The 12,744-nt window shown below is 47.6% G+C and overlaps 1 protein-coding gene and 1 non-coding gene across 5 annotated transcripts in view; one reads left to right on the forward strand and one right to left on the reverse strand.

The window, feature by feature from the left end:
- Positions 1-9,834, reverse strand: part of KNL1 (kinetochore scaffold 1) — a 60,671-nt gene extending 50,837 nt beyond the window's left edge. For 2 of the 4 annotated variants that reach the window (XM_090033436.1, XM_090033433.1), the window contains exons 1-3: positions 9,699-9,834; positions 3,345-3,399; positions 511-550 (exon numbers count right to left, since the gene is read on the reverse strand). In XM_090033436.1, the coding sequence (XP_089889562.1) occupies positions 511-550; positions 3,345-3,379 (75 nt within the window). In that variant the 5' untranslated portion in view covers positions 3,380-3,399; positions 9,699-9,834. Of the gene's footprint in view, positions 1-510; positions 551-3,344; positions 3,400-9,643 lie in introns of all 4 variants that reach the window. The other 2 variants (XM_090033434.1, XM_090033435.1) reach the window with 2 other exon arrangements.
- A 376-nt stretch (positions 9,835-10,210) lies between these two features.
- On the forward strand, positions 10,211-10,292 carry TRNAS-GCU (transfer RNA serine (anticodon GCU)). The gene has a single exon. It is a non-coding gene; the product is annotated as a tRNA-Ser (tRNA).
- The last annotated feature ends 2,452 nt before the right edge of the window (positions 10,293-12,744 follow it).

Below are 12,744 nucleotides of genomic sequence, written 5' to 3' on the forward strand. Positions count from 1 at the left end.
ATTCATGTCTATAAGTCACTCTGCATTTCTGAATCGCCTCCTTTACTGTTTTAAAAACTTCCAATTCTGGTAGATAATAAAGTACATAAGTTGCCCCTTTAAATAGACATAATTCCCTTTTTTGTCAAAGAGCTACCTGCTGAGAGGCCAGGTATATTCTTTTTAATTATAAATCTTTCTATGGAAATTATGTCAGATTTTGTTGCATATTTCCATCCTCTTTCCATGATGCAACATTAAGAGAATTAAAAAAATAGTTGGTCAGTTGACCAGTATATCTAGCAAATAGCTATTTCAATGGGATATGGAGAAAAACAATTAAATAGCCTGAGTGAATTATAAAAGCAACAAGAACTATAATTAGAAATAGAAACATAGGTGGGCACTGGCACCTCATTTTCTTTTATTCTGTGGATTTTCTTTATGCTAATGAGAAAAGCAAGAACACTTTTAGTAGCTTCTAGTAATAAAATATTTTATCCTAGAAAATGTAATTGAAGTCAAACTCACCGAGGAAAGCCTTTTCTTTCTGACATGTTCTGTACAATCACTTGGGGGGGAGGGGGGAAGAGAGAGACATTAGTGCATAAGTCCACATCAGAGATTTAAGCTATTCAAGATAACTGCCATCTGCAAAAACAAATTTCTAAAATGGACAATTTTGTTTTAATTAGAGGTACACTGATATATTGGTGCCATATCGGATTGGCACTGATAAAAGGAAAATTAACATTAGCAGCTATTGGTTTTTTTGGCTGGTGTAACTGGTAATGTGCTGATAAATATAATACACCTTCTGGGCAGAGCAGTGTGCATGTGCACAGCTACACGCATGCATGTGGCCAGGAGTGCAGCTGGGCAGCGTGGAGAGCAGCACCCTGCAAGTAAGTCTGTGGAGGGGAAGGGGCAGGGGCAGGGAGCAGGATGGAGCTGTAGGCAGCTCACCCAAGGGGCATGGGGGGGGGGGAAGGAGGGAGGAAGTGGGGTGGCTTCCTGCTGCTGCACCACCCCCAGAGGGATGCATAGGGAGAATGTTCCCCCCAGGTTTATATATGAGGTAAGGGCAGAGGTGGGCTGCCTGCTGTGGGCTCAGGGCTCTCCACCCTGCTGCCTTTGCCTTGGGAGCTATGTGCTGGCTGTGCATCCCCTGCCTGCCCCACAGCTGTGGGAGGAGGTGAGTTGTACCTCCTGCTGCTGGGTGGGCAGGGGATGTGCAGCCAGCACGTGCCTCCTGGGGCAAAGGCAGCAAGGCAGAGAACCCCAAGCTCACAGCAGGCAGCCTGCATCCGCCTTTGCAGCGCTCAGCTCCGCTCCTGTTAGAAGCATCCCTGTGCTTGAAGTAAAGCTCAAGCTTTACTATTCAAGTGACCCTGCTGCCATTTTTAAGTGCCAGGACACCGATACCCTGGATGAGCTGCCTGTGGCTTCATCCTGCTCCCCACCCTGGCCCCAGGATCCCATTCACCGCTCTAGCTGGGCAGCACTCCCAACCCCTGCCTACTCCCTCCCTCACTGTGGGGGGTCTTGATTTGCTCCCCCCATACCCTTTCCCTCCCTCATGCCCCTTCTGCTCCACAGATTTACCTGCGAGGCGCTGCTCTCCACACTGCCTGGCTGCACTCCTATAAATAGTTTCATAGTTTCTAGGGTTGGAAGGGACCTGAGTAGATTTAGTCCGACCCCCTGCCATGGCAGGAAAGAGTACTGGGGTCAAACAACCCCAGCAAGGTGTTCATCTAGCCTCCTCTTAAAAACCCCCAGGGTAGGAGCCTGTACCACTTCTCTTGGAAGTTGGTTCCAGATCCTAGCCGCCCTGACCGTGAAGTAGCACCTCCCGATATCCAGCCTGAATCTACCCTCCGCCAGCTTGTGACCATTATTCCTGGTCGCTCCTGGCAGTGCTTGGGGGAACAGGGACTCCCCCAGTGCCCGCTGGTCCCCCCTGACTAGTTTATAACAGGCCACTAGATCCCCCCTCAGCCTTCTCTTTTGGAGGCTGAACAGGTTCAGGTCCCGTAGCCTCTCCTCATAGGGCCTGCCCTGCTGTCCCCTGATCATGCGAGTGGCCTTCCTCTGGACCCTCTCCATGCTGTCCACATCCCTCTTGAAGTGTGGCGCCCAGAACCAAACGCAGTACTCCAGCTGCGGCCTCACCAGTGCCGCATAGAGGGGGAGGATCACTTCTTTGGACCTGCTCGAGACGCATCTGTGGATGCATGACAAGGTATGGCTGGCCTTCCTGACTGTCTCCCCACACTGCCGGCCCATGTTCATCTTGGAGTCAATTATGACTCCAAGATCCTTTTCCGCCTCTGTGCTGACGAGAGGGGAGTTCCCCAACCTGTAGGTATGGTGCCGGTTGTTCCTCCTGAGGTGCATCACTTTGCACTTGTCTGTGTTGAATCCTAGTCTCGTCCGCCTACCCTTGTAACCTGTCTAGATTGTAGATTGTAGTCTGTTGTAGTCAGATTGTAGTCTGTTGCTTCCTTCTAGCGTGCCCATATCCCCCCACATCTTAGTGTCATCAGCAAATTTGAACAGGGTGCTTTTCACCCCCTCGTCCAAATCAGTGATGAAGATGTTGAACAGTGCAAGCCCGAGGACCGAGCCCTGCGGAACCCCACTGCCCACGTCCTTCCAGGCTGAGAAGGACCCATCCACTACCACCCTCTGGGTGCAGCCCTCCAGCCAGTTGGCGACCCATTTGACTGTGTGGGTGTCTACACCACAGCCCCCCAGTTTCTTGATGAGAACAGGTTGAGAGACAGTGTCAAAAGCCTTCCAGAAGTCCAGGAAGACTATGTCCACTGCTACCCCTGCATCTAATGATTTGGTGATCTGATCGTAAAAGGCCACCAGGTTGGTCTGACAGGACCTGCCACTAATGAACCCGTGTTGGTTGCCCCTAAGCATGCAGTCCCCAGCTGGCCCCTTGTGGATGTGTGCCAGAATAAATTTCAATCACTTATTGGATTGGTATTGACCAATATGCCTAGTGAATAACTGGCTACTGGTATCGGTGAAGAAACTCTTTATCATTGCACCCCTACTTTTAATTTAAAACAATTTAGTCTAAGACTTTTTGGCAGAGTTTTTCTTAATACTAGTCAACAGAACAATTCTGGAAAACCTTACACTTTTTTCTTACTGAGACATTAAACAGCATACTACTGTGACATTTGTGGGAACCTTCCTTTATAGTAGGAAAGCTCTCGGTGTCTTCTGGGATCGAGACAGGCTTCAACATCTTTGGAGCCAAATGCTACATTTGGTGCACGAGGAAGCTTTACTATTAAAGAAAGCAGCTTTTGCCACTAAAATTCTTCGTGGACTCATCAACTTACTTTTCCTCATTTGGCTCTGAAAAAATCTTGTCCATTTCTGAAAGATGTACTCTTCCTGTAAAAAATATACTGCATTAGACCCCAACAATACCTAAGAGTCAAAACAATAGTTAAATCACATTGAGCTGTGAAATCAAATCACTACTATTATAGTATAACAGGCATTTTTTTTTTTTTTTTAGTCACAGGAAAGGATGCAAACCTGCCGGAGTTTTAAAGAGTTGCATTTTCTCTCTGTACTAAACAGTTAAATTCTTAGGTGGTTGATCCACCAGTTCCAAGTAGTGTTGGATATTTGACTTGTCAAAAAAAAAAACCCTGGTCAGCTGACAGGAAAGATATTGGCAAATGCTGAGCAAGTATTTTAATTGTTAAAATATTAGAACAGTAAAGAGAGGAACTTTAATCTTCAACAAGTTATAGTTTTTCTAATTACAAAAAAAAGTTAACTATTATTGCAAAACAATGAAATTAAATTCTAAAAAATGTAATGAATTACTATAACAATGTTAAGTAAGCATAGATGTAAATAATATTCAAAACTGAACAGCTCTTCTCCCTGGCTTTTATTCCAGAATGCCAAAGTCAGCCTGACTAGCTACAAAATAAAATTAAAACACAAATAAAATACACATAGCAACTATAAATGATATGTTAGACTTTTATGCTGTTGGCTTTGGTTCCTTTCGTGGCACAGAGTAGCTCCTGCAGCCCCATGTGGCTCAACAGGGGGCTGGGAAGGGAAAGGAGCCTGGAAGAACTAAGCAGCAGGGAAGGGAGTACTTGCTCATAACTGGAGCAGGACAGTGTATGTGGGTTTGTTTGGATCCTGACTCCTGCAGGATTGGGAGCAAGCAGCTGTCACTCCTAGCCAGCTGCCACCTGCAATAGGGGTAGGTTGCCACCTATACCAGGGCATTCTTGGTGTCATGGAATGTTGACCAATATTTGAGACCCTGATCAAATAATAGGTTGCTGGCTAGCATTATTTGGCTCATCAACTGACCAGTTGTAAATTTTCAGGATTTAAAGACTGAGAAAGCCTGAAAGTTAGTTTGTAAACCAGAATTGCATTTCTGGAGATCTACTATGATAGGTGCACAATGGATATTGTTCCTCTGTATTTAGATAGTCTCACTAGCAAATGGATAATTAGCCATTGTACTGCTTGTCCCCGCTCTCCAGTCTGCTGTGCCATAAGGCTGCCCACACCACAGGTTAGCCACCACCCCTGCTCACTGGTCCATGCCTGCTGTGAGCAGACCAGGAAAGCCAAGGCTGCAACCAAACTCCATCTGGCTTCACATATCAAAGATAATAAAAAGTCCTTTTTCAGATACGTAGGGAGTCGGGAAAAAAGCAAGAGTAACGTTGGACCCCTGCTGAACCAATGGGACAACTGATAACTGACACCCAGGAAAAAGCCAACCTGCTTAATGGGTACTTCATGTCAGTCTTTCATCAGCCCAAAGGGACCACCCTACCTTGCATGGTGTGGGAAAGCCAGGGTGAGGGCATATTTATACCCAGCATCAGTGTAGACCTTGTAAAGGAACACCTTAAGAGGCTGGACATCTTCAAGTCAGCTGGTCCCGACAGATTACACCCTAGATTACTCAAGGAGCTGGCAGGTGTCATAGCCCAACCATTGGCAAAAATATTCGAAAACTCTTGGTGCTCAGGTGAAGTACCTGAAGACTAGAAGGCCAATGTGGCACCCATCTTCAAGAAAGGGTGGAAAGTAGATCCCTGGAATTACAGGCCAATCATCTTGACCTCAATCCCCAGTAAGATTCTAGAGAAAATTTTCAAAGAGACCCTTCTTGATAAGCTGGTTGATGGTAACATCCTGAGGGACAGCCAGCACAGGTTTGTCACAGGCAGGTCTTGCCTGACTAATCTCACCTCCTTCTATGACCAGGTGACTTATCACCTGGACCAGGGAGAAGAGATTGACTTCATATATCTGGACTTTAAAAAAGCCTTTGATCTGGTGTCCTATGATCTCCTCATGGAAAAATTGGACAACTGTGGCCTCAGCTACACCACAGTCTGATGGCTGGGGAATTGGCTTCGAGGTCAGATCCAGAGAGTAGTAGTCAATGGAAGTGAATCATTATGGTGCTCTGTGACCAGTGGTGTCCCCCAAGGCTCTGTCCTTGGAATGGTTCTCTTTAACATCTTTATCAACCGTGTGGACACTGGTGTCAGAAGCAGACTGGCCAAGTTTGCCGATGATAAACTTTCTGGCATAGTGTCCACACCTGAGGACAGGCTAGTGATCCAGGCTGACTTGGATAAGCTCAGTAAGTGGGCGGATATAAACCTGATGACGTTCAATACCAAAAAATGCAAGGTACTCCACCTCGGGGGGGAAAAAACCCTGCAGCACGCTTACAGGCTCAGCAGTGCACCACGGCTGAAAGATACTTGGGGGGTCCTGATTGACCACAAGATGAACATGAGCCACCAATGGGATGTTGCAGCTGGTAAAGCAAATAAAACTCTGGCTTGCATCCATAGATGCTTCTCAAGTAAATCTCAGGATGTCATCCTCCTACTGTTCTCAGCCTTGGTGAGGCCACAGCTGGAGTACTGCATTCAACTCTGGGCTCCACAATTCAAGAAGGTTGTTGAGAAACTTGACAGAGTCCAGAGGAGAGCCATGTGCATGATCAGAGGGCAACAGAATAGGCTTTATGATTAGAGGCTGAGAGCCATGGGACTCTTCAGCCTAGAAAAGCACAGGCTCAGGGGGGGACCTGGTGGCTGCCTATAAGTACATAAGGGGTGTGGATGAGGATCTGGGGAAATGTCTGTTCACCAGAGTGCCCCAAGGGATAACAAGGACCAACAGTCATAAACTCCTCCATGACCGTTTTAGGCGGGGCATAAGGAAAAACTTCCTTACTGTCCGAGGGCCTAAGGCCTGGAATAGACTCTTTCCAGAAGTGGTGCAGGCACCTACTCTGGACTCATTCAAGAAATGTTTGGATGCTTATCTTGCTGGGATCCTTTGACCCTAGTTGATTTCCTGGGGGCTGGACTTGATGATCTGCAGGGTCCCTTCCAGCCCTAATGTCTAATGTCTATGAATCTACAAAGGTGAAAGGGAGTGAAACAGATTGCAAGTCAGGGTGGTCTGTGCAAAGTAGGTTCTATGTCTGCATATCAGCAAGGCATTAGGCATTTCTGTTTCCTGCACCTGAGCTAAATATAAATATTACCCCAGCAAATAAAAGGTGTTAGATTCTGTCCAGCATCCACATGTTCTGTTCCCAGAGTCCTCTACAACATTTGTTACAGTAGAAAGCTAAAGCATGTTACTGGCAGATGGGGCATAGCTCAGAGAGGACCGAGTATGAATTGACTCAGAGGGATGGACTGTTCCTTCATTTTGTTTCCTGGTACAAATTCAGGTTAGCACAATGTTCCAGAAGAGCAACAAGGGACCACTGGTAACCTTCACTCAGTATTGGTTCCATTTTTGTTACTGAATTGTGGGGAGGGAGTTGTGTTTTTAATTTGGTTTTGTTTTTTCATGGAAAAAGGTACTAATTGTAGAAGACAGCGTGAGAGAGTTAAGCCTGTGTAGTTATTAGAGTTGGTCAGACAGTTCCCAACAAAACTTATTAGAAAATGCCAATACCTTAAAACCAAAATGTTCTAATGAAGCAAAAGGAGGCTTCCTTTGCCTGCCTGGTTTCCTATCAGTTGACTGGCTGAAGAGCTCTGGCTTTCAGGGGGGACATCTCTAGGGGGAAAATGTCATACAAACTACCCTGAGGCTAGATAGAGTTCCCCAACCAGACAGCCTGGAAATCCTGAGAATCCTGACTCCAGCTGGAATTCTTAGGACTTCTGGCCTTCCTACCTACAAGGCAAGTCACTTTGAACAGCAGGGTCTATGGCTGTAATGAAACTTCACCACATTGATTGCTCAGTGGTGAAGGTCTCCAGCAATCCTCATAGTCCCTGTCTGTTCCTGAGCTCTGGAGACTAGAAACTCTGGCAGCAATTAAGTTGAACTGGCATGATTCCTGTCAGTCTCACACTGCCCACCATTGACAAAAAGTGATAGACCCAATAGTGTGCAGAAATTAAACTAACAAGGAAAAAGCCAATTTCATTTAATAACCACCAGGAATCCTGGGAGCCATGTTTTCAAGAACTCATTGTAGATGTTTCCAAAATGAAACTGCAAGATTTCAGTTCTGTGAAAATTCTTCACAAGGCAAAAATAAGAGTCTGGAAATTACTGCAGAATAGAAATGTGATTTCTGGGATGGTTCCTTAGAACATACAAGGGACATTAGGTGGCTCATAAATGATCTTCCTCCATCTGTACTTGCTGTTATGGTCTAACTGTGACAATAGTCATATGATAGAAACATCAGTGCAGAGATATTCAGAGCAGGGACAGAGAAATGCAGACATGAGATATAGTTTTATTCCTTATTCTCAGGTGACAATCAGGTTAAATTAGCAGTGTCAAACATATGGCTAATGGGCTGGATCTGACCTGCAGAGCTACTCCATCCAGCGTACCAGGCTATCGGAAATTGGGGCCTTGCTTGCTGCCTTGCTGGATATGGCTGTTGATGATAGAGGGGCAAGCAAAGGATATGACAGTCCCTTTTACCCCAACAGACTCTTACCACAGTTGGCCCCACAGATCTAGCCTAGGAGGAACCCCCGCAGTCTAGATCCAACCTGGGCTGAGTTTGACACCCCTGTTTTAATGCATACAAAGAGATTAATGTGTAACATTTCTTCTCAACCCCAGTCATTTCTAGGCTGCCCTCTCCTCTTCCATTTCTAATATATCCCTGGGTCCGCAGTTGCAACTGATTCTCAGGTCTGGTATATATTACCAAGTTTGGCTGGCATAGCTACATTAGCAAGTCCCTGGGCTCGAAACATTTATAAGACAGAAGGAGGTTTCTGTCAGCTAACAGCATGAGGCTGCTGGTTCCTGAACTACAGCAGCAGAAGCCCCCCAGCAGAAATGAAATTCTACTAGCAGAAGACATTTTTTGCCATCAGTATTGCACCAGTTCTCCTGAAGGGCCAAAGTTGTTTTCTACCAGAAGAGCTAGGTCCCCAGTGGGAGTTCTGTAGGAGGTCCATAACAAGACAAGCTCTAAATAATAGGAGCCTCAGAAGTGTAAGAGAACTTTAATCTCAGTGATATGTTCTTAATTATTTGAAAACACCTGGAGAGATGAATACAGCCTGAAACTAGAACTCAGAAATGTGAACTGCCCCATTCATCATTGTTTGTGTTTTCTTACCCCACCTTTGTTTTAGCTGTTTGTTGGCCAGGGCTGTGGACAGGGTATGACCATTCTCAGTTCCCTGTGCCATCTCAGTGTTCCATGACTGTTTTCTATACAATTAAGCTTGCCAAGTCACAGCTCTTTACCCAGTGTCAGCACTATGAGGCATACTTCAAAGACAAAAAATGGTACCAAGGAGATTTGGGGAGCACAGATGAAGCTTCCACCTTCAAAATCCAACTGGACAGCAAATCCTTTCCATTCCTTCCTGCATGGCTTCCATTTCCCTTTCCCCTTGGGCTAGCAACATCAGGACAAGAGAGGGGCCAGCCTGGAGCCTCTCAGCTGCTGGAAGCAGCAGGGTTGAGACAGGAGCTTCCTCAAGATCTCTCAGCCCACAAATCTTCCCAAGAAATACAAAAGGGGGTGAGGGGCTGCAGCGCCTGGTCTGGGATTGGAAGAAGTTGAGCAACCACAGTAAACCAGAGACTTGGGGGACACGAGGGTGGAGGGGCCCGCGGGAGGTCTCCAGTCCAACCCCGGCTCCAAGCAGGACCAGCCCCGACTACATCATCCTGGGCAAGGCTTTGTCAAGCCAGGTCTTAAAAGCCTCCAAGTATGGAGATACCACCACCTCTCTGAGCAGCCCGTCCCAGGGCTTCGCTGCCCGCCCCGTCAGAGCTTTTCCTAATATCTAACCTCAACTTCTCCTGCTGCAACTTGCGGTCCTGGTTCGGTCTGTCACCTGCCGCCGCCAGGAGCCGTGCGGCTCCCTCCCCCGCACCGGCAGCGCGGTCGAGTGGCCCGTCCACGGAGGGGCCGAGGCCCAGGGGCCGCCACAGGAGGGCGAAGATGGACCGGGCTCCACCACTCCCCAACCCTCCTCCCCCCGCCGGCGCCACCAGCGCCCCGGCCCCGCGCTCCCCCCGCGAGAAGCCGCACCCTGAGGGGTGGGGGGCAGCGCATGCGCACTGCTGAGAACGGCGGGGGGAGAACCGCCCGGCCCGGCCCCCTCCTCACCTCGCCTCACCTCACCTCACGTCACTTCGCCTCACGGCCCCGCCAGTCCGCTCACCTGCCGCTCCGCGACCCTCTCCAGGCAAGGGCAGCCGCTCCAACTCCTTCCCCCCGCCGCCGCCTCACCCCGGAGCGATCATAGGCTCGGCTGGGGCCGCCGCTTCGCTATTCAAATCTAACCGCCAGCGCTTGCGCATGCGCCCCAGCCGCCGGAACTACGCTATAGTGGCGCCAGTTCTCCGCCGTACAGCATGGCGCCCGCCAGCGGTCCAGACAACACGACGCCCTTCGGCGATCGTACAGCATGGCAGCCTCCGTGCACAGCCGCGCCCCTCCCCCCGCATAAACGAGACCGCCCCCATGTGTGCCAGGCCGGGCTGCGAGCAGAGGCTCGAGAGTCAGAGGCGGTTGTAAGGAGGGTGTCAGGGCATCCTGCGGGAGCTTTAAATGTTCAAGATGTCCTGAGCGAGCCTTCGCTGCTGCCCCCCCAAACAAACAATGGCAAGAAAGGATGATACAAGGGCCATCTGCTAAGCTTCTTATAGGTGGGGAAAAGAGGAAGGCTTCTGTGACGAGGTGGCCGAGTGGTTAAGGCGATGGACTGCTAATCCATTGTGCTCTGCACGCGTGGGTTCGAATCCCATCCTCGTCGGTGCTGCTTTTTTTCCCCCATTTGTGACCGTCCTCAGGAAAGACAATGAGAAACAATGAGGTACCAGCCGGGCCTTAATTCAGTGGTGACAGAGGAAAAAAAATCATATCGGGTTCCCTGAACTCAGTCTCCGCCTGGCTGCCCCTCAGGGCCTGTGCAACCTCAGGCACCAAGGGAGATAAAAGAGAGGCCCGATGCCCTCCTCCCCCTGGCACCAACATGCCCAGTGTGGGCCACAGCCCATCCTGAGCCACTGGGACAGGTTGTGAAATAGCACCCTCAGTGCTCTGCCTATGCCAGGTAACGACACAAGCCAGGTTGGCCTTTTTCTGGGGAGTTAGCGGTGAGGCACCTCCTAGGCAGCTTTGAAAAAAAAACCAGTTGTTGCATCTCATGACTGTGACCTGGGAAGTCCTTTGCTGCACTGTGATGGATCACAGTAAGAGGCAAGAGGCAGGTGTCCAGTCTCAGAGCTTGCTGGGCCCATCATCCTTGTGGTTATTCCCACCAGCAACTTCATCCAACAGGTCTCTAACATCAAGTTAATCAGATCCAGCTCACAGAAACTTTTCTAAGCCATTTCTTAACATGTTCCTTCCCTCCTCAGCCTGAGCTCCTTCCCTCCCCATTGTTGCTGATGGTATTCGTGTTCACCATCTGATCACAGTGTGCACCTTAGCTCCTCAAGGTGAGCCCCCAAATGTACGATACTTAGAAAGCCAGTCCTTGTAAACTTCTGAATTATCTTGGTGAGGTTGTTCTTGGTGGTAGCTGCACAATCTGGAGTTATACCTGCATATATTGGCTTTGGGGCACATGCCAGACATTCTCCATTTAAGAAAAGGTTGTGTTCTCATGAAGACTTGGCATGATTGAGATGTGAGCATGACAACACTACCTTTGACACACTGGGCTTCTGTCTCCACATCTTGCAAGAGTCACCAATAGTTATCATTTCTTGCCTGGGCAGAGATGCAGCATTCATTTTGAAATCTGTCTCTTGAAGCCAAGCAGAAGTTATTTGTATAGCCTTGATTGCTGGAGGCAAATCATTCTCAAATCCTGGGAAGTTTTTAACAGCAGGTTACACAGACACTTGAGTGGGATGGTTTAATCAAGGATGATCCTCCCTTGAACAGAGGGCCAGGCTAGGTGACCTGGTAAGATCCCTTTCAGCACCACTTTCCTATAATCCTATAAAATACATTAAAAAAATGTTGGGATAAGAATAGATGATGGTACTATTCATTGTTCTGGATCCACAGTGTGCTCAACCCATTATCTAGCATCAGTTGCGTGTGTCTGTCTCAAAGTATCCTTTTCATAACTATAACAAGCTTTCAAGGTAGCAGCTTTATCATCTTGGCTAGCATGGTATCCAGTCAAGAAATACAACTCTTCTTCTAATGGACGGTCTTTTATGTAAGTGGCAAGAACAAGAACTTCATTTTTGCACTCTCAAGGACCCAGAGGGACAGACTTCTATCTTCAGCTCCCTGTGTGCAAAAATGAAGTTTATTTCCTACCTATGGAGACTTTTTTACTATCTTGTACCATCTACACTTTCCCCAGAGCCTGACAAAGGGACTTTGATCCCAAAAGCCTACAGAAAAGGACAATTTTCTTGCCATTTTCCAGTTGCTCCAATAAAAGGTATCATTTTGGAACCAAGACTTCTAGTTTTTTGTATGTTTTCGTGTCTCAGACCAACATGGCTACCAAGTATACCCCTGAAACATGGAAGTTTCCAAGAACTTTGTAAGAGGCTGATAATGAGTGGCTCCCTGTGGAGGTTCCCTAGCTGAAGTCAAAACTGTGCATCTGCTATGCACAGGGGAAAAAAAGTAACTGGGTGCTCAGGGTCATAAAAGAAATATATCATTTCAGTCTATGAAATCCAATGCCATTTTGTAAGATTTCCTATACCCCCTTGGGGTAATGACTGTTCAATCCCCCATTTAACTGGACAGATGCTGTATCAGTAACATGGGGCATCTCAGGCTTCAAGGAGGTTTATAAATGTTAACTGGCTTGTAATGCTACAGGGAAGCACACAATGGTAGTTAGTAGGGCTTCCTCATCAATCCCAGAGCAGCTCTGTTATATTTTTCATTAAGGTTATAACTAACAATGTTGTAGCTTCTGATTGTAAGCCCATTGGCAAGGAAGACTACATGTTCTTTGAAGACTTTATGACAAGCCACAGGGTTCTCATTGCTATGTAATTTTTGCAGGTGAAAACCCCTCAATATTGAGTTGAAGGATGGAAAGTGAAGAACCAGCAAGGATCACTCCACTGTAATTAGGATCTGGATTGTACAGATTCAGTCTGCTGTTTGCTGCTTAGTCCTCCCATCCCAAGGGGGAGTCACAGGGATTAGTTAAAGGCAAAGAGAGGTAGGTAGCCATGTTAATTTGAAATCAGGCAGAAGGCATAGTAGAGGTGCAAGTT

The sequence above is a fragment of the Crocodylus siamensis genome, chromosome 2 (genome assembly GCF_052110815.1).
Source record: "Crocodylus siamensis isolate JL-2025a chromosome 2, ASM5211081v1, whole genome shotgun sequence".
Lineage (NCBI taxonomy): Eukaryota > Metazoa > Chordata > Crocodylia > Crocodylidae > Crocodylus > Crocodylus siamensis.